General features: G+C 43.9%; 1 protein-coding gene across 5 annotated transcripts in view; it reads left to right on the plus strand.

Annotated features, from left to right (window-relative positions):
• ALG3 (asparagine-linked glycosylation 3) overlaps positions 1 to 27,523 on the plus strand; it is a 134,717-nt gene that overhangs the window by 83,918 nt on the left and 23,276 nt on the right. For all 5 annotated transcript variants that reach the window (XM_087376881.1, XM_087376879.1, XM_087376878.1 and 2 more), the window contains one exon: positions 14,344 to 14,432. In XM_087376881.1, the coding sequence (XP_087233007.1) occupies positions 14,344 to 14,432 (89 nt within the window). The remainder of the gene's footprint in view (positions 1 to 14,343; positions 14,433 to 27,523) is intronic.

Below are 27,523 nucleotides of genomic sequence, written 5' to 3' on the forward strand. Positions count from 1 at the left end.
CCCATTATCCACAGAAAATAGGTCACTGGGGCTGAAAAAGCCTAGATCTTGTAGAGAAAAGCTGATTCTGCTCTAGCACAGCCCCAAAAGCAGCTTAGAAGAGAATACCCACGCTTGGAAAGTTACCAAAAACCTAGAAGCTCTCCAGAATCAAATCGCAAGTTCCCTGCAGAGCCTGGACAGCCTGGAAAGCAAATCACAATCTCCAACAGTAGCCGAACAAGTCGCAATCACCTGGAACAGCCTTGGAACAAGTCGCAGTCACCTGGAATAGCCCGAAAGAGCTGTTGTTCAAATTGCAATATGAAGAAGACACCCTTGCAGAAATCGCAATCTGCGACAAGCGCTTGGATCAGGTGCAATTTCTTTTGGTAGGCTCTAGATGAAGTGGAATTGGCCCTGGCTGATGGCGATTTCCCTTGGCAGGCTCTAGATGCTCCCGACAGATGGCGATTTGGCTCTGATAGCTCGCAACTGAAGACTTGGCTCCTCTAGACTGATTTTGGCCTTATGCCCCCAAAAACAGGGGTCGTTGCACAGATCTAGCTCCTCTAGAACTGATTTTGGCCTTTTGGCCCCAAAAACGGGCCTCTCTACTCTTTTTGGAATCCTGTGCTAAAATTAGCAATTTTTAATTGCACCACTCTTTTGCCCCCCCTGTTGCACAATTTGGCCCTGGGAATTAATTGCCTAGTAACTGGGCGCACATTCACAATTCCCAAGGGCCCACTAGAGAATTTTAATTCCCCAAGTCCCGCCCCATGGCCGGACCCTCGCGCCCTAGAGACTCAAGGCAGTCACATGCAAATTACGGGAGTCGCAAATCAAAAGTCCGGTAGTTTCATGTCCTCGTGACAAGCCAAGCCTGCCTCCCTTATAGACCCCATCTCTTTTGCACAGATTCCAAGTTTGTGTGCACAACTCCGGGGACAAAGTTTGCACGAGCCCCTAGGTCAAAGAAGGTCAATGACATGTGATCTCTCATGTTGCCCCACGCCTTGCATAGCTCCATAGCATCCCATTGGGCTACTCACTTATCACATCATGTAGGCCATTCTATGGGCTATCCATAGGTGCCGCTTATTCCCTGGTATGTGACTTGTAGGCCTAGTTATAGTCAGCTAGGTCAGTTGGTACAGTTAGTACATGTACCACTTAGTCCAGTTAGGGCTTTAGCCCTAGGGTTTTGTTATGTTGGCTCTCTCTTGAGCCTCCATTTATTGTTGCAGCAATTCATTACAGCAGCTCGTTTTTGTCTTCTCCCCTTCATTTCTTGAGCTTTCATTGCTTGCCCTAGCCTACATTGGTATCAGAGCAGATCGAGGTTTCACCCTCTAGCCATTGGCAGCCTCCCTGATCCCTAGTCCTCTCATTTGAAGCTGTGTGGCAGCCTGGTTCGAAGCTGTACGGGAGTTCTTTGTCACATGTGTGAGCTTTTGTGAGCTGTTAGAGCCTTTGCGTCGCCAAAAACTTCATCTCGGAGCTGTTGCTGCATAGGAACCTTCATTTCAGTGCATCTGACCTTGTGTACATAACTTTTTCTACAGGTGGCTTCACATGTGTGAGCCGTACAGTCCGGACAGGCTGTATGGATTCTAACAGACATCATTTAATGCTGTATGGTGCACTACGGAACTGTTGATAAGGTTTTCGAGGCTGTACGGACCTGCAAACAGGGCATTCATTGCTGTCCGGACAGCCCATTAATGACTGTATGGATCCGCCGTCCTGAGACTGCACAGACCTTCTGCGCTCTCATATATTGTTATTTGGACTTGCTGCGCGCGCATTTGGTGCCTCGAAGCTCGTGCCGGCATTTCGAAGGTGTTTTCTTGCATCTCCTGCTCTGTGCCCGTCCTAGGAGACAAAAACGAGCTACATAATGAATTGATGCAACAATAAATGGAGGCTCAAGAGAGAGCCAACATAACAATAACCCTAGGGCTAAATCCCCTAACTGGACTAAATGTCTTAACTGTCCTAAGTGGTACATGTACTAACTGTACCAACTGACCTAACTAATTGTAACTAGGCCTACAAGGCAAATACCAAGTAATGAGTGGCACCTATGGATAGTCCATAGAATGGCCTACAAACCCCCCTTCATGGTATGGGCTGAAGTATCCTAGACACGGCTCAGGATACCTGAATATCTAATGTCATGGTTGCACATGTTCATCCTGTAGGGATATAGCAACCTATGACTGTACAGAGTACAACAGATCAAGTCACAAAAGGTACTAAGTTTAAAGTTTGCCGCAAGCTTCAAACTTAGGTTGAGGTAGAGCCTTCGTAAAAAGATATGCCAAGTTGTCTTCAGCGGGAACATAAGACAACTGAATATCACAACAGCCAAAGCACTCTGACTATCAGTGAAGATGATGGTAGGAGCAGTCTGACATGCATAAAGATTTGTAAGTAACTTCCAGAGCCAAACACACTCCACTGTAGCTGTAAAAGCTGCTATGTACTCAGCTTCACGACTAGAAGTAGCAACTGTACTCTGCTTCTTGCTGAACCAAGAAATGCATGAAGGACCAAGCATGAAACAGTTACCACTATGTGACACACGGGTGTTCGAACAGCCAGCCCAATCACTATCAGTGAATCCATGGAGGGTTGTGCATATATCTACTCAACTGTGAGACAACATACTGAAGATCGGGTCTCGTATGGCATAAGTAAATCAAACAACCAACTGCCTGCTGATAGAGGGTAACATCACGTGCATACAGAGGCGAAAAGTATCATCTTTCTTCTTCTTTAATATGATTGGCGAAGCAAAAGGTGAGGAACTTGGTTGAATCTGCCCCAACTTGAGGTATTCTTCCAGTTGTCTTCGTACCTCCGCTTCTTCAATAAAACGCAACCTATAGGGAGGACTATTTACAGGTTTTGCCCTCAGGATTAGTTCAATCTTATGCTGGACATTCTGCTCTAGAGGTAACCCATAAGGTAGCTCATCCCCAAAACAATCAGAGAACTCCTCTGCTTTTTGATCAGCCAGCTTGGCCATCTCTCCATTTTGAGCAACATCAGTGCTAGCCGAAGAATCATCAATTGGCTCTATCGATGTTGTACAAAGAAACAAAAAATAGGTGGCCTTGCGGATTTTCTTCATATCATTCCTGATTTCAGAAATGGCGAAGGCCTTGTCCCATTTGTGTAACCAGGTCTCAATGATATCGGAACTATGGTTAGACATCCGACCAAAATACTTTTCTGGCCTTTAATTGGCAATATTAGGCACCTTAGCCCTCCTAGGCTCGACCGTATGAACACTGGACTCCGGTTCCATTGGAGATTTACCTTTCTCTTCACGGGATGGTCTAGCAGACATACTATGCACCATTTTCCTGAGCTCAAATTGCCCTACATTTGCTTGTAACTGTTGCGCTAAAATCTGTTGCAAGGCACCCTCTAACATTGCAATTTTGCTAGATAGTGTATGACCTGTTGGGCGCGACACCTGCGGGGTCGGCTGGACTCCCGACTCTACGGGATCCACCCTAGAAGCTTCTTCTTCTACTTCCATTTAGGTCGTTGAGTGTTTTTTTTTTTTCTAAAAATAAAACACCACTTGAAACTGTATTTACAATTCGAAAGCCCAACTTCCAAATTTGCAGCTGACCAAGCATATATCCACTTTCCTTAGGCTAGGGAAAACTCTTGCAATCTGAAATAACTCAAACACAGATGCAAATAAACAAGTACATATTCCAACGAACTTTAGAAGGCATAGAGAGCTTCCTAGTCATTCATGTAGCATGGAGAGATCAACTTGTCCCTGTAAGGTTGTTCCAAGCACTGATGACCTGCCTTGTGACTACGAACATACTGTACTATCTACCCCTTTCCACGAGCTCACGACCAAGCACAACCAATAAAGGCCTAGCTCTGCGGGCTACCAGGTCCAATAGTCGAGTCCACGACTAACAAGCCATATATACTGTCACAAGTCTGAACTTTGCAAAGCAACCGTTAAGCTACAGCCTTTAAAAAAAAATTAAAAATAAAAAATCAAAGCTCCGCGAATCAGTTACTAGTAAGCTTCAAAATCGTTGAATCTAAACTGCGACTTGACCTGCGACTTGACGATAGTATACTCAACATGATCGATGATGCTCTTTTAAATAGAAAGGACGTCGTTCTTTAATTATTGATCCATAAGTCGATAGAGGAGATGTGTCCGCCTTCTAAATTCATACGACTCTGCTGGTGTCACCTCGCGTTTCGTGTACAGCTTCGACGAAAGTCGCTTCACGTCTCCCTTTCGAGATACCAAGGAGCCCTGAAGGTACCAAATATGAACTTTCGACCATGTGCGATCCTGATATCCTCCAATTGCGATGACGTCCGTGAACATATAATACCAAAATACAATCTGTGCTTCGTGTTATTCGTCGTCAAATTTGGACATCACACAGCCCTTTGATTAATAAATTGCCGCGATATACCACATACTCACAAATAATGTGGATAGATAACACCAAATCCTTCCTCAATTCATCGTTGGTCTGTCAACTCGACGTACAGCTTCAGACCATGACAATCACCAAACCTACGACAACGTCTACTAACAAACGACCTTGCGAGCAATACAACGGGCAACTCCAACAACTGCTCTTCAGCGACGAGCCCAAAGACGACGATCCTAAGCAACGTGCACAACCTCACCAAAGTCTTGCCATCGAGCTCAGCCAATTGCCTCTACATGCCGCTCTTTAGCGACTTCTGCAACGACGCACCACATCACACCTACACACGGCCATAGCTCTTCCAGCTAGTCACGCTCCAACTCTCGTGATCCACCTGCACGCTCTGATACCAAAACGACACATCCAAAACTGCTAACTCCTAGCCTTTCATTAAATCACGAGCACAGGCACACGAATTCACCTCCCAGCCAACCTCAGTGGTAGTAAGCTCTCTCTTCCAAATTCGTTACGTAAAAGCTCTTGCTTACAAAATTCCACCAAGCCCCAAAAATCCCTAGATGGATCTAGTATGCCACATGTCTTCATTCTAGGGTCCCTCCTTAATGCATCATTTACCCCTCTCTTGGGATATCATTAAAACCATTTGCCTCTTGGCACATTTCATGCATTTAGGTCCCTTAGCCTTAGATCCACCTAGTATAGTGCCATGTCACCCTCACCAAGGACCTTGACCTTGATTCCTTTTTTATCATTTACATGAAGCCCAAACAAATATAATACAAACATTGATCCTTTAAAGGAAAATGCCGACTGACCCTTCCGAGGTCATGTTACTTCGACTTGAGTGTAACACTTCTTCCTTTTATTGAATGGAGCCTTGGAAGCATTCCTTGGCTTCCCTGCTTTCTTAAAGCTATCAGATTTACTGCTCTTGTACCCGCTGGTCTTTCCAAGCAACAATGCATCAGCTGTGGTAGCATTTTCAATAATCTGAGACATGTTAGTTACCCTTGTCTTTGTGCACTAGTCTCTAATTTCCTTGGGCAGCCCACAGCAATACTTTTGAATTTGCTCCGACAAAGGCACATGCCGATAAGAATTAACCAGCAATAGGGCTTCCCAAAACTTTTAAATTATACTCTTCCAAGCTATAACAATTGGCTGCATCCAACTTGTGCCATGCTGTCATAATATCGACCTCAAACGTAGTGGTCAACCAAGCAGCTGATAATACATGTATGAATTGAACCCAACTGGTTGGTGCTTTGTTTTGTAGCAACAAATTGGTCCACCACTATAAAGCATTTTCCTTCAGGAAAGTTGTTGCCTTAAACATTTTAGAGGACTCGGTGAAGTTTCCTCCCGAGAAGGATGCATCAAACTGTTGCACAAAAGTTAAAGCCTTTAGCCTATCTTGAGCCCCATTGAAGGTCTCAAACTTCACTGCTGCCCCACCTTCCTTGTAATCCTTTACCTTACCTTTGGGTTTCAGATTGTCATAAACAGGTGGCTTTAAAAATGGAGGATGCATAGCATTACCTCCAGCCCTGTCCTGCAATACGACTACCCATTGAAGGGTTTGCCAACCCAGCCCTAGGCATTCCAAACATACCCGTTGGAGCTCCAAAATTGCATTCCACCTTGCATTCCTGGCTGCATGCCAATATTCCCATGGCTGCATACCCCCAAACATATTCCCTTGGATACCTTGCATACCAGACTGAGAACCATTGGATAGTTTCCAAGCGTTCCAGGAATATCTACAGTGTGACTAGCCATAGCCTAGAACACCGAATCACACCAAAATATCTTGGATGCATCAAGGACTGGGGCAGAGCTTACTGTCCCTGATTTGCATTCTGAAAATTATTCCCTTGAGCATGTAACTCCTCACCAGGACCATAAACATAAATAGATTGCTGCAATGGAGCACCCTGTACATTTGGCATTCTTGAAGGCTATCGATTGAATGGCATGGAACCATTGGGCTGCTTTTGAGCCCCACTAGTTTCCCTTGGATGTGAATGACCTCCTTTTTTGACTTAAAAGGAGTTTGCACAAAACTCAGCAAACCTTGGGTCCTGCATGAGGATGAACATTGCTCCCACTGCACCTAAACACTGCATCAGCCTCCTCTACATCCTCAGCATCATTAGACCCTCCGGGCTGTGTTTCATTCACACCAAGAGCATTTACAGCTAGCTGCCCATCATCATTTTGAGCATCCTGAGAAGTTCCCTCAATGGCTATGCATCCTGTTCATCCTGAGAGGACTCCTCTTCCTTGTCCCAATCATCATCCATAAGAGACATATTTGCTGAATTTCTCTTTGCTGTAATCCAATTACAGTTGGCAATACTTCACTAGAGACAATCACATGCCCATCTCCTTAAGAAAGATGGTGATGTTTCGGCAATGGAACCACGAAACCGGCCTCAAGGCCAACCAGAGGGCGGTAATAGACAACTAACCAGCCAATGCTTTCACATTAAAATATTCTGCAAATATCCCAAAAACCAAATTGGGAGCTAGAGTGCCCCTACTCAAGAACAAGGACACAGATTGGCTTGTTATTTGGAGAACCTTGTAGACAAGATACATAGTGGAATCAACCACACTTGCATTAAATGCACACCCCTCTCAGTAGGCATTAGTGTCCCAAGCAATAACCATGATGGGCTCTGCTCTCACTCCCCAAAGACAATAGGCATCCATCTCTGTTTCAAAAACTTGCATAAAACTTAAAGGTGTTGCTAGCAACCCATGCAGGGTCACACAACTCCCCTCGCTGCCGCAAGTGTCCACGGGATCATTGAAATACCTACCCTCCACCCGTACAGCTATTAGAAAACGACCAACAAAGGGTACGCACAGCGGAAGACTGATAGAATAGCCCAGAAGCTCACACAGTGTGTGTGGCGAGTGGAATCACGAACTTCTTAAACTTATGTGCTATAAAGTAGATGTGCAGACTCATCAATAGACGATAAACCAGCCAGATATAGAAGCTACCAAAAGGATATATATTTCTGTCCAAAGCTATGGACACAATACAAAAGAGATAGATCCAAAGTCCCACCAGAGCATGGTCCTTTGATCTTACCACCACGTACTTCTACTATCTGCCGGATATCTCTAGACTTGAGACTGCGTGCTCCACCTCGAGCGTATGTAGACACTCTGTCCAGATCTCAGCTCCTTGCTGCCCTTGTAGACAGCCTAGGGTTCAGCCCTGTGTGGAGATGAGTCTGCAGCATTGTTGGTCTTCCTTTACCCTTGGATGTCCTTGTGCACTGACCTGCTGGATGAGTAATGAGTCCACAATGGACCTGTTATATAGGCCCAAGGGCTGGCAGAACCCATTGACCTAGCATCCTAAATGGCCGATTGCTGGTCGGTTCAATTCCCCCTCCTGGGGCCGACTGGTTTGGCCCCTCCTGGTGCTCCGTATCTACGGCCTTTGGCCTAGCCCCTATGCAAGCTTGCCTGGCCAACTTGTATGGGCTATAAATATTGAGGCACATACCAATAACCTGTGCAATCCTATACTATCCCCTTTACAACCACCATCTGAACATGAAACCCTAGGGCACTCAATGGAATCCACCGTCGTGTCAGTATCAACAGCCACACACTTGGAAGATTCCAAGCACTCCATGCTGTCCTTCACAAAGGATTCTGACTCCCAGTGGCCCACACCTCAATGTTAGACATCATCACTGTGGTTTCTAGGGCGGCATATCGTACCTCAGTAACACATGGAGATGTCACCAAGAACAGTTCTCGGATTGCCACATTAGCTTTGGCTTTTGTGTCACCCTCTGAATTTGAGTCGGATACCTTACTCTTGTTTTCTGATCCGCATTCTTCTTTCTGCAATCCTTCGCAAAATGGCCTAGCGTGTCACAATAGAAGCACTTTCTTCTTATGCTTCCTCTTGTTGGAAGTGTCCTCGTCATTAGAGTCATCCTTCTTGGGCTTGCCACCATTAGGCTTGCCCTTTACTTTGCCAGCGTAATCCTTTGCCAGCAACGCCTTGTCATCGTTTTCACAGTTGTAGAGCTTCTCCCTAGCTTCCTGGAGTAGTAATGGAGCCAACTCCTCATAAGTTAGAGGTTTGGTCCTCTCTCCTGCTGTCATAGTCGTAACGAAGCTTTTGAAACTCCGAGGTAGCCTCCTCAGTGCCATCAAGGCCAAATGGGAGGAGTCTGACCAACCGATGCTAGTTTATTCCTTACCACCTTGACCTTCGTCATTGGTCATGCACCGAATCTCCAATGTTGTAGAGCTGATGCTGAAGAAGCAAGATTCGTGATGTGCTATCTGTCTCGTACAACTCCTTCAGAATGGCTCACGCCTCTACTAATGTGTTGGTCATTTGGATGTTAGGAAGCATAGAGTCTGCCGTAGTCCCTATGATCGATGCAAGGCGTGGGCATCTCTGTCTTCCCATGCTTCGAGCTCCTCTCCATCTATTGGTATGAGTATCCTCGCATTTTTTTCTATCACATCCTCCAGCTTTGTCTCAGCTTTCGTTGTCAGTTCCACAGTTTCCAAGCCACTAAATGACTCCGGATCTTCACCTTCCAAATAGGGTAATTTGTCCCATCGAGTTTCCCAGACACTCCAAAGTTAGGGATGGGAAAGAAAGAAATCTGGGGGAGAAGGAAGGGAGAGAAGGGGCTGAAGAGTCTTCTGACATCGACATCTCAGTTGCTAAACCACACAACAAAATTGAACAAACTCAACCTTCTGTAGACTAGAACTTTGTACGCACCTGACTGAACCAGAATTCCGTACGCACCTGACTGAACCTGAGTCACCCTCCTTCTCGGAAGGGCACTGTCCTCCAGTCGTGGAAGTCGATTCCCAAGAGCCTTTGAATCATGGTCGTCCTTTAGCAAGGTCCCTGCCTTTAGGCTCCCACACTTGTGAGCCTCCTACTTCGGCTTTGATACCATGTTAGAAATCGACTAACAGAGGGTACGCACAGCGGAAGACTGATAGAATAGCCCAGGATCTCACACAGTGTGTGTGGGGAGTGGAATCTCAAACTTCTTTACTTAATGTGCATCAAATAGATGTGCAGACTGATCAATAAACAATGAACCAGCCAGATATAGAAGCTACCAAAAGAATATATATTTCTGTCCAAGCTATGCACACAATACAAATGAGTGATAGATCCAAAGGCCTACTAGAGCGTGGTCCTTTGATCTTACCACCACATACTTCTACTATCTTCTATCTCTAGACTTGAGCCCGCGTGCTCCACCTCGAGCGTATGTATAGTCTCTGTCCAGATCTCAGTTCCTTGCTGCCCTTGTAGACAGCCCAGGGTTTAGCCCTGCGTGGAGTCAAGTCTGCAGCACCTTTGCTCTGGCTGCTCCTTCTGCTCCCCTGTGCACTGACCTGCTGGATGAGTAATGAGGCTACAATGGACCTCTTATATAGGCCCAAGGGCTGGCAGGACCCACCGACCCAGCATCCTAAATGGCCGACTGCTGGTCGGTTCGATTTCCCCTCCTGGCTGACTGGTTTGGCTCCTCTTGGTGCTCCATGTCTACAGCCTTTGGCCCTCATTTCATTGCAGAGGTCTAGCCCCTATGCAGGCCTGCCTGGCCAACTTGTATGGGCTATAAATATGTCCCCAGGGCCAGTCCCTTGCAGCCCTACTTGCTGCTGCTCCTGGCCACCTGGGTGCCCACTGTCCAGCCCTAATCTAGGGCCTCAAAACAGGCCCAAAACCTGCTCCACATATGCGCCTATCCATCCTACACATCCTGCCATGTGTCCACCTCTGTCCCGGCGGATCTGATCCAGCCCTGCAAGCCATACTCCAGCCTCCGTACAGGTCCGTACACCTGGCTGATGTCATCGTCAGTTCAGTGCCTCTGCTCTTGGGTTCCTGCCGCTGTGCTCTGCTTTGCCTTATAAGTTATGCTCCTATAGATCCTACCTAACAGCCAGGTACCCTTATTTTCTCTTCTCTTTCTCTGATCTCTGCCCCCATGGCAGCCGAAGTGCCTTCTCTCAGAACCTAGGTCCACCCCCCCCATGCTCTCCTCGTATGGGGGCTTACAGATGGGGAGGTGACCTTTCCAACAATAGCCCGTATGCCAGTTGTCCGTAGGAGGTCCATACAAAATCTCACAATTTGTGCAGCCAGTTTGCAGTTTCGTACACAAGTGTACAGCCAGCCCGTACTCAGTCGTACCGGTCCGTATAGATCACGCAATAGGAGATCCGTTGTGAACTCCCCGTCATCGACCAGCCTGCTTGCCTTACGTGGATTTTTCTGGGACCTTCCACAGGTAACCATGCTAATTTCATCCAAGGCATGGGAAATGCCACGTGGCATCCCCCTCTTCATTTGCCCGCATTGCTCCCTCTAGTAGGGCAATTTTTAGGATTGGACCAATGGCCCAACTTGATTTCTAAGGGTACTTTGTACCTCTTTGGACCAATCCCCAAATTTACCCCCCAAGGCACCAATTTCTAGGGGAAACTTTTCACACCCACATCCCTGCCCAATTAGTTTTCCCAATGGCACACCCTTGTGACAATGCTTTATCCTAAAGTGGGGGAAGACGATACCCCTCGATATTTGTTGGTGGCATCCAATGACTCTATTGAAGATCTTAGCCAAGTTCCTGACTCTATGCCTATGGTCTCTCCTTCCACATGTGATCCATGACATGTAAACCGGATTTATTAAAGAACGTAGCATCTTGGACAACATTTTACTTTCTTGGAAGCCATTAGTTGGTTATTAAACTTTTGTAGCCTTTTGAAATCCTCCTCTTGGGTTTTGAGAAGCCTTAGGATGGAGTAGAGTGGGATTTCTTGAAGGCCACCATGAGTAGACTTGGTTTTTGACCACCGTGGATACTAGACATCTTGACAGTTCACGTAGGCAGCACGAGCCAGCTTTTGATTGTGTTACATTGATGGTGACTCTCACAGTTTTCGCGAATAGACTTTGTCTCATGAGAGTCAAAAACAAACTCCATCACACCAATCCGAAGTGCTGCAAAGCAATCATTTTCTTACATTTTCAAATGCATCTCCATCACAAAAGCCATCCACCACTATGGCACATCAATCTTTTTTCTACACTAGCACATCTTGTGATCTACAATGATAAACTACATAGTTGGTAAATATCCGTACTCGGTGATCTTTCCTCCTCTCCCTCACCAATCACTAGGTACTCTACACTATTGCGCTACTAATCTATACTGTACACTGTCCAATCTTCTATAGACACTGATAATGTTATATCATCTATAATGCTAACCTATCTATTCGTAAAGTAGATATCTACATTCTCCCTCAATAAAAGCCAAAGACACTTCCATCACACAAGCCCTTACAATGCTCGCAAAGTATGCTATCTATCAATTAAATAGGGTAAGAGCATGCTATCTTTGGAAATCCTACAAAGAAAGCTCCTTCAGAAGAAAATGCAAAGTATGCTATCTATCAATTAAATAGGGTAAGAGCATAGATGGTTGATCCATTGCAATACCAGGGCTTTCATCACCAGTAAGAAGGAGGGCTCTAAGATATTAGTCACAATAAATTCTCGATCATATGCCACATCATACTTAGGCTTGGGGCCCATCTTTTGACTGGCTAACTTTGTGAAGAAAACTTGGGATCTTTGTTGATTTCATAATTGCTTTAGTGTGATGTGGCAATCGTCAAGCAACCTACTCATACTCAACTTTCAAGCTTCTTCTTGATCCTTGGCAAGGGTCCCACGCTCCCCTTTATGGATAACATAATGATGATCTTTGCCTCACTGACTGTTTAGGCACACTTGAACATTTGTAAAGTTTTATGCAACACTAGTGGGCCCTCTATTGATAACTTCAACACATCTTGTGAATTTTTTAGTGATATGGTTGCTTCTCTAAAGGATAGGAGGTGCAGATTGTGACATGTAGCTTAATTGGATTGGAGTATTTAGTAGGGAAGGGATATGCTCTCTCTTCATGCTAGAATGCGAATGTGCTAGTGTTAAGGATAAATCCTATCTCTTTGATACATTGGTGAAGCAAGCCGTATTGCATGCGAGCCCTATTTTGGGGACGAAGATTGTTAATGATTGGTTGCACTTTGAGATTACCAAAACTAGTGGCTAGTGGCACCTTCGATACTCCATTAAGGTAATTGTAAACCTTTCGAAGATGCCCTTCAATTCTCAGTAGTCAAACCATCATGGGAACACTTATCTAGAATCGCCTTTGTGAAACTTGAAAAAAACCAAAACCTAGATCTGATGTCCCAGAAAACTTCAAATGCTAGTGTTCATTCTATATTGGATGATTCGGAACTGAGTTGGCTTAGCTTTGGATGAAGACGAGATGTATACACACACAAGACTCTACAGTACCTCTGTGTTTGATCACAACACTGTCATAACTCTGTCTTCCTATCTCATTTTGCATCCATTGTGGCTACACTTCTCAGAATAAAGTCACTAACTACCAATCCAACGATACTCTCCAATGAGTCCTTGTCTGCTTATTCCTTGTACACTAATCTCTCCTTGTTTGTCATCTTATTAGGAGGAAAAGTGTGGATCCAATATGAGATTATGTTGGGCAAGTTTGTGATGATGGCAGCTTAGCTTGGGAAAGCCTTTGAAATGTTGAGTTGTCTGCATAAGCTATTTTGGTTGGTGATATGGTGAGGGGTGCTTCTGACTTCTTTTGCTAGTGTGTTAGGTTGTTAGATAGAGCTATTGCCAAGGGGACATGATGTGCTGAAGCCTGATATGCCCAGGTATTATGTTGCTTCCAAGCACTAATGATCAGACACAAACTACTTGAGGTAATAAGTTGGAAGACCTAGATAGCTTCCACCTTAGGGGAAAATTTGAGGTTCTAGATGGCTTGACCCATCTCTCGTGTGCTGATTGTATTGCTCTTAGGTTTCTCAATGTTTGTGTATCAAGCCAAGGAGCTACACAAGCGTAGGAGGTGAGCAATAGCTCTACTTTGCCACAACAAGCATGATTAATCTGATGTGTGCCGTCCTTTAATTGATTATAAGGCTCCCACGAGAGCAACAATTCTTTTGGCATATGAGACAAAAATTGTCACCTTGTTGCTTAAGATACAGCTGCTATCTAGTTGAGATGTTTGGTCCCACTTGGGTATCTCATCTTTCCTTCAAGTATGTGACCATCTTCATTGAGCCAATATATCACCTGCCTTTCTTGCTTTTGCATAAGTGTTTCTGGCATAGGAAGATATGTAGATTTGAGGAGGATTGGCTTGTAGAGGTTTTTTGACAATGATATTAGGCTCCATCTTGGATGCTTGTAGCCTTGTATACACATCTTATTATACCAAGTGGCACATTGGTAGTCTCACGAACAAGTTTTGTCTTTAGTAGATGAGGACATGATTTTGTACTAGAGATCTTGATCGTATTGCTTTTGCATCATAATTTTTAACTCTCGTTTCAATTTTGGAAATACACATATTGCATTGTATTGACTTTTGCAATCGTAAATAAACTTGTATCTCTTAATGTTTCTTTTGTGTGGGTGTGTTTTGATATTAGATGCCATTGGCTTTGTTTCTTAAGTTATTGTGTAGGTGTACTAAATAGACTTCAAACTTGATTTAATGTAGCATCTTGTATTTGGCCATGTATGAGATCATAAACTTTGGTCCCCAATGTTATTATTTAGTTGTTTTGAGATCTCTTGCAATTATGTTATTAGAAATTTTCTTTTTGTTTCGAGGGATTCCACTAGGTCCCATCCTTCTTGTTTTTGTACCTTAACAAAACCTAGAAATTTGTAAGTTCTAGAATTAGTTCTTCTGCAAATGGGGCTATGATGAATGAATTTTAAAACAATTATTGGTGGTTTAATATTGTGCAGATTCTTGTCGGAATGCCGTTTTTGTTGTCTTATCCATTCGAGTATGTGTCAAGGGCTTTTGATCTTGGCCGCGTATTTATACATTTTTGGTGAGTTTATATATCAGCATTATTGGTTGAAAAATCGTGACTATTCGATGGCAAAAGATAATATATAGACCACACAAAAAACAGGAACGCGAGACAAAATCCTATCACGAAATGAAAATCTTCTTTGCCACGTTCTAGATGCTTCTCCACCACCTCACGCACGGATAAAGCACTGGAGAGGGCAAGCCCCAAGGGTGCAGGGGGTAAGGCGAAGGGAGAGAGGGGGAGAGGTAGGAGACTAGGGAGAGGCGGAGGTAGAGAGGGGAAGAAAGAAAGAAAGAAAGAAAGTTTATTAAAGTCTTCGGAAGACCGATGGGTCTATGAGATTGAAAAACCTGATACAATCAGCTGTGGTAGTGGAGCTACTAAACGAGCATCCATACCAATGCAAAATGCAAAAAAATACAAAATGGCAGTACTAAGTCCTAAGTACAACATAGTCATATCCCGACTATATATATATCCATCTCAGCATCATCGTCGGCATCACCATAACCATCATCATCATCATCATCATCATCCTCCCACCCAAACCTTCGCCATAGCCAAGCCTTGTGCCCGAATACTTCCTTGTGCCAACTTGCTTCGTTGGTGTTAAGATTGGGGCCCTTGCAGCATCAGCATCAGCATCACTATTGATTCCAAAGCTTAGGGCGGAGAGGTGGAGCGGAAGGAGCAGCAGTGACTCACTCCACCATCTTGCAGCCTCTTCGGCCATTAGATACTCTTCCTATCCATTAGCTTAATAGGTTAGTATAGCTTAGGTTAATAGGTTAATTGCATTGAGGGAGCGAGAGAGGCGGAGCGAGGGAGAAGGAGAGAGAGCTGGTGAGGCGCAAAGAGGGGGGCAGAGCTTTAGTGCTAGGAATTTCCTTTGCGAAATTAGGATTGTTTTGCAACTGATTCGAGTTCAAAGCGTGAGTGGTCTGTGAGCTGAAGATTTTTGAAGATGAGTGAGCTAGAGATTTTTGAAGATCAATGAGCCTCAATATAAACTTTGCTTGAACAAGAGGATTGTACCCAACGTCCAACAACTAGGCTTTTACACTGACAAAGAGGATAAGGAATGCTTTATTGCAAGTTGACTTTGTAGAACATCATGTATATCTTGTGTGAAAATTAGTGGAATGCTTTTATTATTAGGTTTCGGGTTCAAATCTAACATGTTGCTGGTGACTATTAATCAAGACACTAGGTGTTTATTTTGAATTTGGTTGAAATAATTCCGACCTTGTGAATTTGTGGGGGTCATCTTGTTGGAATCCATTAGCATCATGTGGCTTATGTACTTTTCAGTTCAGCCTTTATGAACGCATAATTTTTTCTTTAGTAGATCACCTTTTTCAAGAAAAGGAAAGTAGGTTGTGGGTTTGATGTATAATCATTATTCTTAGAAACTCTTAACACCATTTGCAACATGAATGTGTATTTGCATGGCCTAAGGTTTGCACAAATAAACGCTTAGAGGACGAATCCTAAGATTAATGGCATGGTGGCTCAAATGAGCCGTACAAGCCAAGGAGCACAATTGATGTACTAGGTTAAATGGCATTTTGTCACATGTCTTTGCAAAATCTATCCATAGGCTTGGTAATTTCGTATAAATAGTGAGATTTAGTATGCTTGCCAAAAATTATGCAAAGGTTTATTTTACATAAAAGATAAGGAGTAGATTGGTATGGTCTATCATTTGATGGTGGACTTGTAACAGACAAAAGGCCACACCCCAAGTATGGAAATGAAGGACCTAGCAAATGCATAGATTTATTCGACCCTTTGCTCCTTAACATTAGTTTGGTAACAAGACATGAAAATGTCCTAGGACACTTTCATGTCCTGTTAACTTAGCCACTTTCTAGAATTGTTCTAATGTTGATAAGGTATTTTGGGGTTTTGATTATTGACAATATCAGTTAATATGCTGAAAAAAACTTGGAATTATTATGGATTGTAATTCACACTTATGACTTTGAGTTTTATCTAAAATTTTAAGGTCGAGCTGTCAGCCGAAATTTCAAGTTAGTTGTCAGCTTATACTTCGACATGTATAACAAGTTTCAAACTCAACCATTCTTTGTATGTTTCTTCAATGTGATATTATGGAGTAGTATGAGTTTTTAGGGGACCTAATATCATGTAGGACATCAAATTCAAACCTTATTTTAATTGTTGGTTATGTTGCAATTCATGCTAATTTCAAGATACAAGGATTAATTGATATTATAGGAACCTTCAAAGATCTAAATTATTGTTATAGAGTGGCTCTAGTCATGAAGGAGTGATACCAACAAATAAATACTTATATTACCTTGGGTGCATATTCTATTGTTAAAACTGATCACCTAAGTCTGAGCTATCTTGACATAGACAACTCTCTTAGAAAGGCACACAAAATAGGCAAATTTGCTGTCCATGCTTCATTTTCAGATAGTTCATACACGGGAGCTCAGAATAGAGTGGCAGATGCCCTATCTCTAAGACCCCAAGTCAATAATGTTACCATTTCTTACCATAGGGATATTGAAGAGATGAGAGAGCAATATGCCAATGACTCAGACTTTGAAGAAATAATGCCGCAAATGCAAGAGGTGTTAGAATTAGTATTATAATTCAGCAGTGACCAATGTAATGTAATAAGTAGGTTAGGGGCACTTTTCCCTCAGTTAGAGGTTTTTTACCCTAAGCACAGTCAGTTCACTAACTACGGTTAGTGAAGGATAAGGTTTTGTCACTTAGACAAAACCCAGGGGGGGCAGCAATCCTCTCTCCTTTCACGAGTTGGTAGGACTTCTGTTGCAGGAGGAACAAACACGCAAAAATATGGCAACCCGGGCTGGCGAGCATGCTATGCTCTCTAAGTTCAAGCCCAAGGGTAAAGGGCAGCATAAGCCACATGTCCATCAGCCCACACATCAGCATAAAGCTGATTCTAGACAGCCTTCTTATAAAGCACAGGGTGATACAAACAAGCAGAAAAAGAAGGGCATCTGTCATTATTGCAAGAAGCCAGGTCATTATATTGGAGAGTGCAAGAAGCGCATAGCCAAAGAAAAGAAAAGGGATTCCGGTATGGCTGTATCAGATGCATCAGGTCCACATTGCCATGATGGAGGAGATGTTGCAGCCAACTTGGTTGAAGAGCACTATGCCTTTTTGACTTGCACTTCAGATTTTTTAGTGGGTAGTTCAGATCCTACAGCCACTAATGATGATGACCCATATGCTTTTTTGACTTGCAGTAACGATGCTTCAAAGGATGAATGCTCTTTCAGTGTTGATGAGACACTACATACTTGGTATTTTGATAGTGGTGCTTCAAAGCACATCACTTCCAAGAAAAATCTGTTTGTAACTTTGCATTCTTCACCCACCAAGAAGACGGTAACTTGTGCAAATAATTCTTCTCATTCAGTGTGTGGAGTGGGAGACATTATTCTCACATCATTGATGGCACAGATTTCAGAATATCAGATGTACTCTATGTGCCAGGTATAAAGAAGAATTTGCCTTCAGTTTCCTCACTCAATAGAGGAGGATTTCAGGTTGTTTCTGATGATGACAAGTGTGCAGTCAGAGACAAAGAAAATGAATATGCTTTGAGGTTGTCTGGCACTTTGTATCGGGGTCCTTTTCAGCTTGATTTATATGAAAAAAGATCCCATCTTGCATTATCAGTTAGCACTCCCACTGCTACGATGCACAATGCGGAGTTATGGCATGCCAGGTATGGGCACATGAGCTATGGCAGCTTAATGACACTTCAGAGGCATGATATGGTTGATGCATTACCTCCTTTGGAGTCACCTCCTCCTCATGCATGTGAAGGTTGCATTCTTGGCAAAATGCATAGGCTTTTCTTTAAAAAGGATGGTGCAGTGAAAGCTACAAGAAAATTGCAGCTTATTCAGAGTGATGTCTGCGGTCCCATGAGGACACCTGCTTTTGGCGGTTATCTCTATTTTGTTACATTCATAGATGACTTTACCAACTACACTTGGATTTATGGTCTCAAGGCAAAATCAGATGCATTTCAAACACTTTGTGGCTATGGTTGAAAATGAGACAGGACTCAAGGTGCAGACACTTCGCACAGATCGAGGGGGGGGAGTACATGTCTCATGAATTTGAGACATTTCTGAAAGAAAAAGGCATTATGCATCAGCTTACAGTGAGGCTTACACCTCAACAGAATAGAAAAGCTGAGCGGAAGAATCACACCACCATGGAAACGGATAGATGCATGCTCACAAGTAAGAAGTTGCCTCACAGGTTTTGGTTGGAAGGCCTTGTGTGTGCAAACTATATTTTAGATCGAGCTCCTACAGAGGCTTTGAAGACAATCACTCCCTATGAGGCATGGCATGGGAGAAAGCCTTCAGTGGATCACTTCAGAGTTTTTGGTTGTGTTGCATATGCCCACGTGCTTGTGGAGTTCAGACATAAGTTGTTAGATAAGGCACGAAAATGCATTTTTGTGGGATATAGTTCACAAAGCAAAGGCTATCATCTCTACAATCCTGCTACATGCAAGATTTTTGTTAGTAGAGATGTCATATTCTCTGAAAATTCTGCACATACAAATGCTGAATTTCAGATTCCGGCCTCTTCAGATGATGTGTTTGAGGGGATGCTTCCTATAGCATTTGGTTCCCCCGCTGAAAATCAGAATTTACAGCAACCTCCGCCAGCTCCACAAGTACAGATTCAGCCCCTAGCTGAATTGGTACAACCTTAGGGTGTGGACTAAGTTGTCAGGCAAGAAATTCAAGAGATACACACAGCCAAAACAGTCCCGCATCGGTTGCTTTAGACTCTCAGGGAGAGTAGGCTTGAAGCTCCATTGCCTGGCAGAACTCGTAGTGCAGCAAGGCACATGGAGGGAGCTCATTCAGTTGAATCAGCTTATGCAGGTACTCTTCTTGATGAGGAGGAGCCTGAGACATTTGAAGAAGCAAAAGATAATGTGCATCGGATGAATGCCATGCACGATGAGTTGCAGTCCATTCATAAAAATCAGACTTGGGATGTTGTGGATTTGCCACCAGGTAAGAATGCCATAGGTACACGGTGGGTTTTCAAAGTCAAAAGAAAACCAGATGGGTCCATTGATCAGTACAAGGCAAGGATGGTTGCAAAAGGATATGCTCAGAAAAAGGGCATAGATTATGAGGAGACTTTTGCTCCTACATCCAGGATGACAACCATCAGGTCAGTTATAGCCATGGCTGCAAATTTTGAATGGAATGTTCATCAGTTGGACATTAAAACAGCTTTCCTTAATGGAGACTTGTTGGAAGAAGTTTATGTCAAACAACCTCCGGGCTTTGAAATTTCAGGAAATGCACTTCAGGTATGCAAGCTGAATAAAGCTTTGTATGGGCTGAAACAAGCCCCACGTGCATGGTATGCCAAAATTGATGCCTTTCTGATCAGCAAGGTGCTGCACAATAGTCCAACTGAGAGCACCCTCTACATCAAGAAGGATGGGGGGGATATTCTGGTCATCATTTTTTATGTAGATGACATGCTGCTCACCGGATCAAATGAGGAAGTAATTGTAGATTTCAAGGCCCAATTGAAAGCTACATTTGAGATGTCAGACTTGGGCTTGTTACATTTCTTTTTGGGGATCCAGTTTATTCAAGAGAAAGGTGGCATTGTTATGTCTCAGTCCAAGTATGTTCAAAAGCTCTTGGACAGATTCAACATGCATGATTGCAAGCCTATGTCCACTCCCATGGAGCGGGGGCTGAAGCTTACAATGCATGATGCGGGTGAATCAATTGATGTCACACTCTATAGTCAGGCTGTTGGATGCCTCATTTATCTCTGCAATACACGACCTGATATTCAATTTTCAGTTTCTCAGGTGAGCAGGTTTATGCACAGCCCAAAGATTATGCATTGGCAGGCTGTAAAATGCATCTTCCGTTACTTGCAAGGTACAAAGTCTTTTGGCTTGATGTTTCCCAGGGGGGGTGACTTGCAGATGCATGCTTACAGTGACTCAGATTGGGCTGGAGACTATGATACTAGGCAGTCCACCAGTGGGAATTGTTTCTTTCTAGGACATGCTTGCATTTCTTGGTTGAGCAAGAAACAGTCTACAGTGGCTACCTCCTCATGTGAAGCTGAGTACAGGGTAGCTTTCACAGCGACAGTTGAATGTGTTTGGCTACATCGTTTATTTGCTGATCTTCATCTTTCATTTTATGGTCCTTTTCTGATTCTCACTTATAGTCAGAGTGCTATAGCAGTGGCAAAGAATCCTGTGTTTCATGCTCGCACGAAGCACATTGAGGTTCACTATCTCTATGTCAGAGAGAAGTTGCATGCAGGAGAGATCAGTATGATCTATGTGTCAACACATGACAATGTTGCAGACATCTTCACCAAAGCATTTCCACGTGAAAAGTTTGAGGCATTTCGCAGTGCCCTGAACTTATCTCCTTTTGGTGATTGATCATTTCCTTGTACATGACATTGGCACTGCAGGGGGGTGTTAGAATTATTATTATAATTCAGCAGTGACCAATGTAATGTAATAAGTAGGTTAGGGGCACTTTTCCCTCAGTTAGAGATTTTTCCCCCTAACCACAGTTAGTTCACTAACTACGGTTAGTGAAGGATAAGGTTTTGTCACTACGTTCAGCTCTCTTGCTTCCTGCTCTCTCACTCTCTCTTTTTGTAACAGGAGGGGCAGTCTACAAGTCAATATGCCATGAAAGATGGGTACATAAGGAAGGATGACTGCGTGTCCATTACAAGAGCCACGAGACAGAAAATTCTGGAAGAACGTCATGCATCTGGACATAGAGACATTGCAGCTACTACTCTAGCCTTGGAGAGGTATTTTTACTGGCCAGCCATACGCAAGGATAACAGAATGCCTTACTTGTCAGAAGGTTAAATATGACATATGGAAGGCACCTGGCCTACTTATGCTTCTTCGTGTATCCCAGGTACCTTGGGAGAGTATAGCAATGGACTTTATCTTTGATTTGCCATGATCAAATACAGGGAATGATGGGATATTGGACTATTATAGATAGATTCAGCAAACAGGCCCATTTTATTCTAGTGTGTAAGACCATTAAGGCAGACCATATGGCCAAAGTTTTCATGGCCCAGATCTTTAAGCACCATGGAATGCCAAAGTCCATTGTTAGTGACCGAGACCCCAGAATAACGAGTGTGTTCTAGAGAGATTTATTCGAGAATATGGGGACGAGTCTGAATTTCTCTTCTTTCCACCCCCAGACAGATGGTCAACGTGAGGTGCAAATTCAACTGTCTTAGATATTTTGAAATGGTATGTGGCTGATATCAGATTGGGAAAAGTACCTTTTGCTCATGGAGTTTGCATATAATAATACAGTTCGTAGTGCCACAAAAAAAGCCCCATTTGATGTCATATATGAAAAGGTGATTCTACCACCAATCCTGAGGACCAAAGATGAGATATTTGCAACTGATCAATATATCAGAGATCTCTCGACAGCATTCACCGGAGTCCAAACATCAATAGAAAGATCTCAGGAGAAACATAAGAAAGCTGTAGATAAGCATAGTGGTCACTATAGCCCTTGGTAGACACAGATCTATGACCAGGAGACGACACAGGACCACGCCGGTGAGCAACCGTGAGCAAGAAGATAAGCATGCTTCCTAACCCAACTAGCTACCTTCAGATGCCAAGGTTGGTCCTCAGCCCCGAAGTTGAGGTGATGCTAGTTCCGTGCATGATTGACTTGGGGCATGCGTGTTGATATGAGGTTACTTGCCTCCCCTGCTCCCAATCCTTCATGTGCCGGAGTATTATTCTAGAGGAAAATCCTCCTTCATTGTCCTCAACCATGACTGCGGAGAGCGTTTTGTTGAAGTGGTTGAGATGTAGAGGCCGCACTCAACGCCATTTTCTTTTTGCCTTTATGGACCTTCCTCAGTAGTCCACCCCATAGGTCGTTCTCATATGGGGTGTGGTCTGCTCCATTGCATGAAGGTCCATGACTCCAGTTCGGATGTGTACTACTATTCTTAGTTGTCCAGTCTGCTCCTGGTTTTCCTCTAAGGCCATCAGGTTGCACAATGGTGTCAGTTGTCCTTTCAGTAGTCACATCTAGTGCACCACCCGTCCTCGGGTGACATTAGTCATCGGGTGGTCATCCTCCTCTTCAGTAACATAGAGATCATTATGGTTAGCTGCCCCTTTAGTATTCTCGGTGTCCACTCCCTCTATATGTATTTTATGATCATCTTCCTCTTCTGTATCATAGAGATCATAATGGTCACTTGACTCCGTGACACCCTCAGTGTCTTGTTCCTCTTTGTTGCCTGATGGTCCTCAGTTCAGTTCGAACTATCCATGTCATGTGTCTCCATTGCCTCATCCTAGTTATTTTCCTGAGTCACACGGTTGACGTGACCACCACCTTGACCGATACTTTTAGCCACCATCTTGCAATACATGTGGGGATTGTTACAGAGACCAAAAGGCATTGTTCCATAAACTAGTTCACCTAAAGTTGGTGAAGTAGATGCTTCATGGGTTACTTTTTGCAGGTGTCCTTGGACTGAAAAAATGGTCTTTAGAATCATTTGGGGGACATAACTCCACCATGTCGATTGATAAGGGACCCAGGGCTCCCATCCAAAAAGTGTTCCATACCAGCATTTATTGTCTGTGCAGCCCATCCGTACAGTCGCATTTATTGCCTGCGCAGCCATCTGTACTGTTGCCTATGCAGCCATCTATACTGTTGCATTTATTCCTGAGCAGCCATCTGTACTGTTGTACGGACATGGACACTCTACAACGTCGTCTCTTCTCTGTGTAGGCGCCAACCTCCGTGACGCCTCCTTTCCTACGTTATGCCCCCTTGCTCCATTCTTTCCCGTCCAATCTCTTCCCAAGGCCTTCCTTGGCCTTCCTTTCCAAAAGGGAGCTGCATGGGCTTGCCACGTGGCAGTCCATGCCTTGGGTTGCCCCCAAGGGCCTCATTTGCCCCCAGGCCCCTGTAGTGGAGCCTTTTTAAAAGCCCACCAATGACCAACTTAAAAGCCCTAAGGTTTTTGGGGCCCTCTTGAACCCCTAAACCTTTCAATTGCCCTCAAGGCACAATTTCCTAGGGGGAACTTGCACACCCACATGCTATGTCCTTACCACTTGATTTCCGGGGTCGAGGCCACATGCGAGTATTAAAACTCACGCCTTCTTTTAGCATCTCAAACGATGCAATTTGTTTTTCAGCCCACACGAAGGATGCTCCCTTTTTTTGCATAGCATAGAGTGGTGAAGCAATTTCAGCAAAATCGCGTATAAATCGCATGTAGTACGAGCACAAGCCCAAAAAGATTCGTACTTCATGCAAATTCTTAAGCTGTGGCCAGCTGCGAATTGCTTCAATCTTTGTGGGATCCATGTGCACTCCATCCTTAGAATAATGTGCCCCAGAAAGTGAATCTCAGGCATGAAGAATTCAGTTTTCTTTGCATTTACAATCAGCCTATGCTTGCTGAGTTCTGCAAACACAATTGCCAGATGCTTCCTGTGCTCTGTCTCATCTTTTGAGTACACAATCATGTCATCAAAGAAAATGCCCACAAAAGTCCTATGCATACGGAAGATTCTATCCATCATCGGATTAAAAGTGGCAGGAGCATTCGTAAGCCCAAATGGCATAATTAAGAACTCATACAACCCAAAGCTAGTTCTGAAAGCTGTCTTGGACACATCCTCTGGATGAATGCGTATCGGATGATACCCACTCTTAAGATCTATGCGACTGAAAATGGCTGACCCTTCCAATCTATCCATGATATCATCAATCCTTGGAATTGGAAATATGTTTTTATGTTTATCTTGTTGAGTGCATGATAATCAATGCACATTCTCCAAGAACCATCACTCTTTTGCACCAACAAAACCGGTGAATAATAAGGGGAAGACCTGGGTTGAATCAGCCCCTTATCCAAAAGGTCCTTCACTTGGCTCACGATTTCTTCTTGCTGAGCTGCAATCACCCTACAAGGTGCCCTGTTTGGTGGACTACTGCATTGCACTATATCAATTGCATGATCCTCAAGCCTCTCAACGAGTCAAAAAAACTTCTCCTAAACTGATTTAGGAAACATGCCCGCTCTTTATCAAGCTTAGAGATTACAAATTGTGGATCATCAGACTTAGTATCCTTTGCAAAAACTAAGTATGCAAAAAAATGATGTTTCATTACTGAGCATATAGCTGAAGCAGATACAACAGGGACTGACTCTCCCTTTAGTTTGACATCCAAAACATGCTTCTTCGCTCTATGTTCCAGGGAGATTGTTATGCTCTAGCCGAGATAGCGTGACCTCGGAAAGATCGGTGGGCATTTTCTCTTAGATGACCGACTTTTGTAATATTTTATGTGCGTAAATAAAATGGTCAAGGGAAGTAACTGCCAAGGTCCTAGGTGAGGGTGTATTGGCATCGACTAGGTGGTTCTGAGTGCTCAGGCCTAGGTGCACCTAAATGTGTAAAAATGCCAAGGGGCAAATGTTTTAATTGTGCCCCAAGAGAGGGGTAAATGGTGTACCAAGCTAAAGGTCTAGAATGATGACATGTGGTAGAGGGAACCATCTAGGGAACTGAGGGCTTGTGGGTAGGCATGAAGGAAATAAAGTTACGTATCTTTGTGAGCAAGCCATCCATGAGATAGGTTGGGAGGATATTCGGGATGCCAGCGCCTGTGAATTTCGTCTGTGAATCGGTGGAAAGAATGAGAGATTAGTCAGCGATTGTGTCATTTGGTATCAGAGCTGATCTAAAGAAAATCCGCGAGACCACTCACCTGTTTATTGAGGCAGCGGATAGGTGGTGGATAAAGCAACAGAAAGATCAGGTTGCCCCTACCATTGCTAGACCATCTAGAAATGAAAAGGGCAAAGCTCCGGCAGAGCCAGAGCCCGGTATACACTCATCAGAACGTGCAAAGGTCAAGGTATCTAATATTGCTAATTATAGACCGGAAAAGTACACTGGTCGGATGACTGAGCGCAGTTCTGATGTGATCGAGGTTTGGTTACACAAGTGGGAAGAAGCCTTCGCCATTTGTGAAATCAGATCTGGTCTAAAGAAAATCCGCGAGACCACTCACTTGTTTATTGAGGCAGCGGATAGGTGGTGGATAAAGCAACAGAAAGATCAGGTTGCCCTTACCACCTGGGAAGGGTTTAAGGCTGAATTTAAGAAACACTTTCTTCCACCTGACGAAGAGTCCCGAGCTTGGGATGCTTATAGAAACCTTCGCCAGAGGAATTTGTCGGTGGCAGAGTACACTGACAAGTTCAGGGAATGTGTTATGAAAACAACAGACCCTCTCCCTATGTCGGTTCAATTGAAAGACTATATTTATGGACTGAACGACAAGATTAAAATGGAAGTTCGGGCTAAATATGTGACTACATTAGATGAATCTATTGCAGTAGCCCTGAACTATGAGGATGCCAGAGGCAGACCTAGTGGGTTTGTGCAGGCAGGGACTCAGCATGAGTACCCGAGAAAAGGGGGATTTCAGAGGAAATGGACTTCAAAGACAAGTGTCTCGCAGCCAAGTGGCCAAACCAAGCAGGTGAAGTCGGTTGAGGGACAAGCAAAGACAAGTACCACTGTTGGGGTGAAAAGAAAAGTAACTCCAATGGCAGCTCGGGCTTGGTCAAAGTCCTCGTTGACCCCCGAGCAAAAAGAGAAAGCTAGAAAAGAAGGATCGTGCTTCGGCTACCTTCAGCGACATCAGTGGAAAGATTGTCCACTGAACAAAGACCGTCACACGGCCAATATGATAATATCTGAATGCGACGCGGAAATGCAGGAGAGTCCCAATGCGGAACATATGCAGATGCAATTGGCGGGACCTTCTCAGAGGTTAGTACCTGTGTTGTTAAGTGTGTCTGTTACTAAGTTAGTAAGCGGTGCACCTGATAACATCCTTTCAAAGCCGGCAGCAACGGGGTATACGGTATTCGATGAGTCCAAGTTGATTAAAATGAAAGGGCAAGTAGCCAATCATGATGTGATTGTGTTGTTTGACTCAGCGTCAACGCACAATGTAATTAACTCGAAGCTTATTAAGAGGCTCAAGTTGAAAACTAGTCCGTGTGACTATGCTTATACGGTCAGGATGGTGGACAGAAGTTCAACTGAAGTATGGGACCAGAGGGTTACCCAGTTGGAACTTCGAATTCAGGACTATCTTGAGAAGCTGGACTTTGAGTTTGACCAGGCTTGCTCACGCAGATATAGCCCTAGGTATGGCTTGGCATTTTTGGAAAAATCCAGCCATTGATTGGAAAAAGCATATTTACCAGTTCAAGATGAACGGGGTAGAATATGTTTTGCGAGGTGAAAAGGATTTACCTTGAGGACCATTGATTTCAGCCATGGAAATTCGGAAGACTCCGAAAGAGTTTCTGTGTCTGTGTATAGCATCGGTAGAGTCGATTGATGATGCATCGGCTAGCATTAAGGCTACCCAAGATGGAGAAATGGCCGAGTTGGCTAAAGAGATATCGGAGAAGTTCTCTGATTGTTTTAGGGATGAGTTACCTTATGGGTTACCTCCAGAGCGGAATGTTCAGCATAAAATTGAGCTTATCCCGGGGGCAGAACCTGTAAATAGACCTCCCTATAGATTAAGCTTTACAGATGAAGCTGAGATGCGAAGACAACTGGAAGAATACCTCAAGCTGGGGCAGATTCAACCCAGTTTTTCACCTTTTGCTTCGCCAGTGATATAAAAGAGGAAGAAAGATGATACTTTTTGCCTCTGTATAGATTACAGAGCATTGAATAATATCACTATTAAGCACATGTATCTGATGGCTCGGTGGCTGAAAGAACTCTGTGATAGAGCTCTGAGAGGTATCAATCGAGGAAGATGTCTGCTCCTGTCTCCGTGCTCGGAGTATCCTCTCACGGTGTCTAAGCATCTCATGAATGAAACCAGCCAAACACCGCTAGTCTGGGTAGGAGAGGAGATGGGCCAAAACCCCATAACTATCTTTGAAGAGGCAGTAGAAACGCCCTTGGATCTCATAGTAAACAGGACACC

Source organism: Dipteris shenzhenensis, chromosome 7, assembly GCF_047967505.1.
Source record: "Dipteris shenzhenensis isolate YYH24624 ecotype China chromosome 7, Dip_SZ_1.0, whole genome shotgun sequence".
In the NCBI taxonomy this organism is placed as follows: Eukaryota; Viridiplantae; Streptophyta; class Polypodiopsida; order Gleicheniales; family Dipteridaceae; genus Dipteris; species Dipteris shenzhenensis.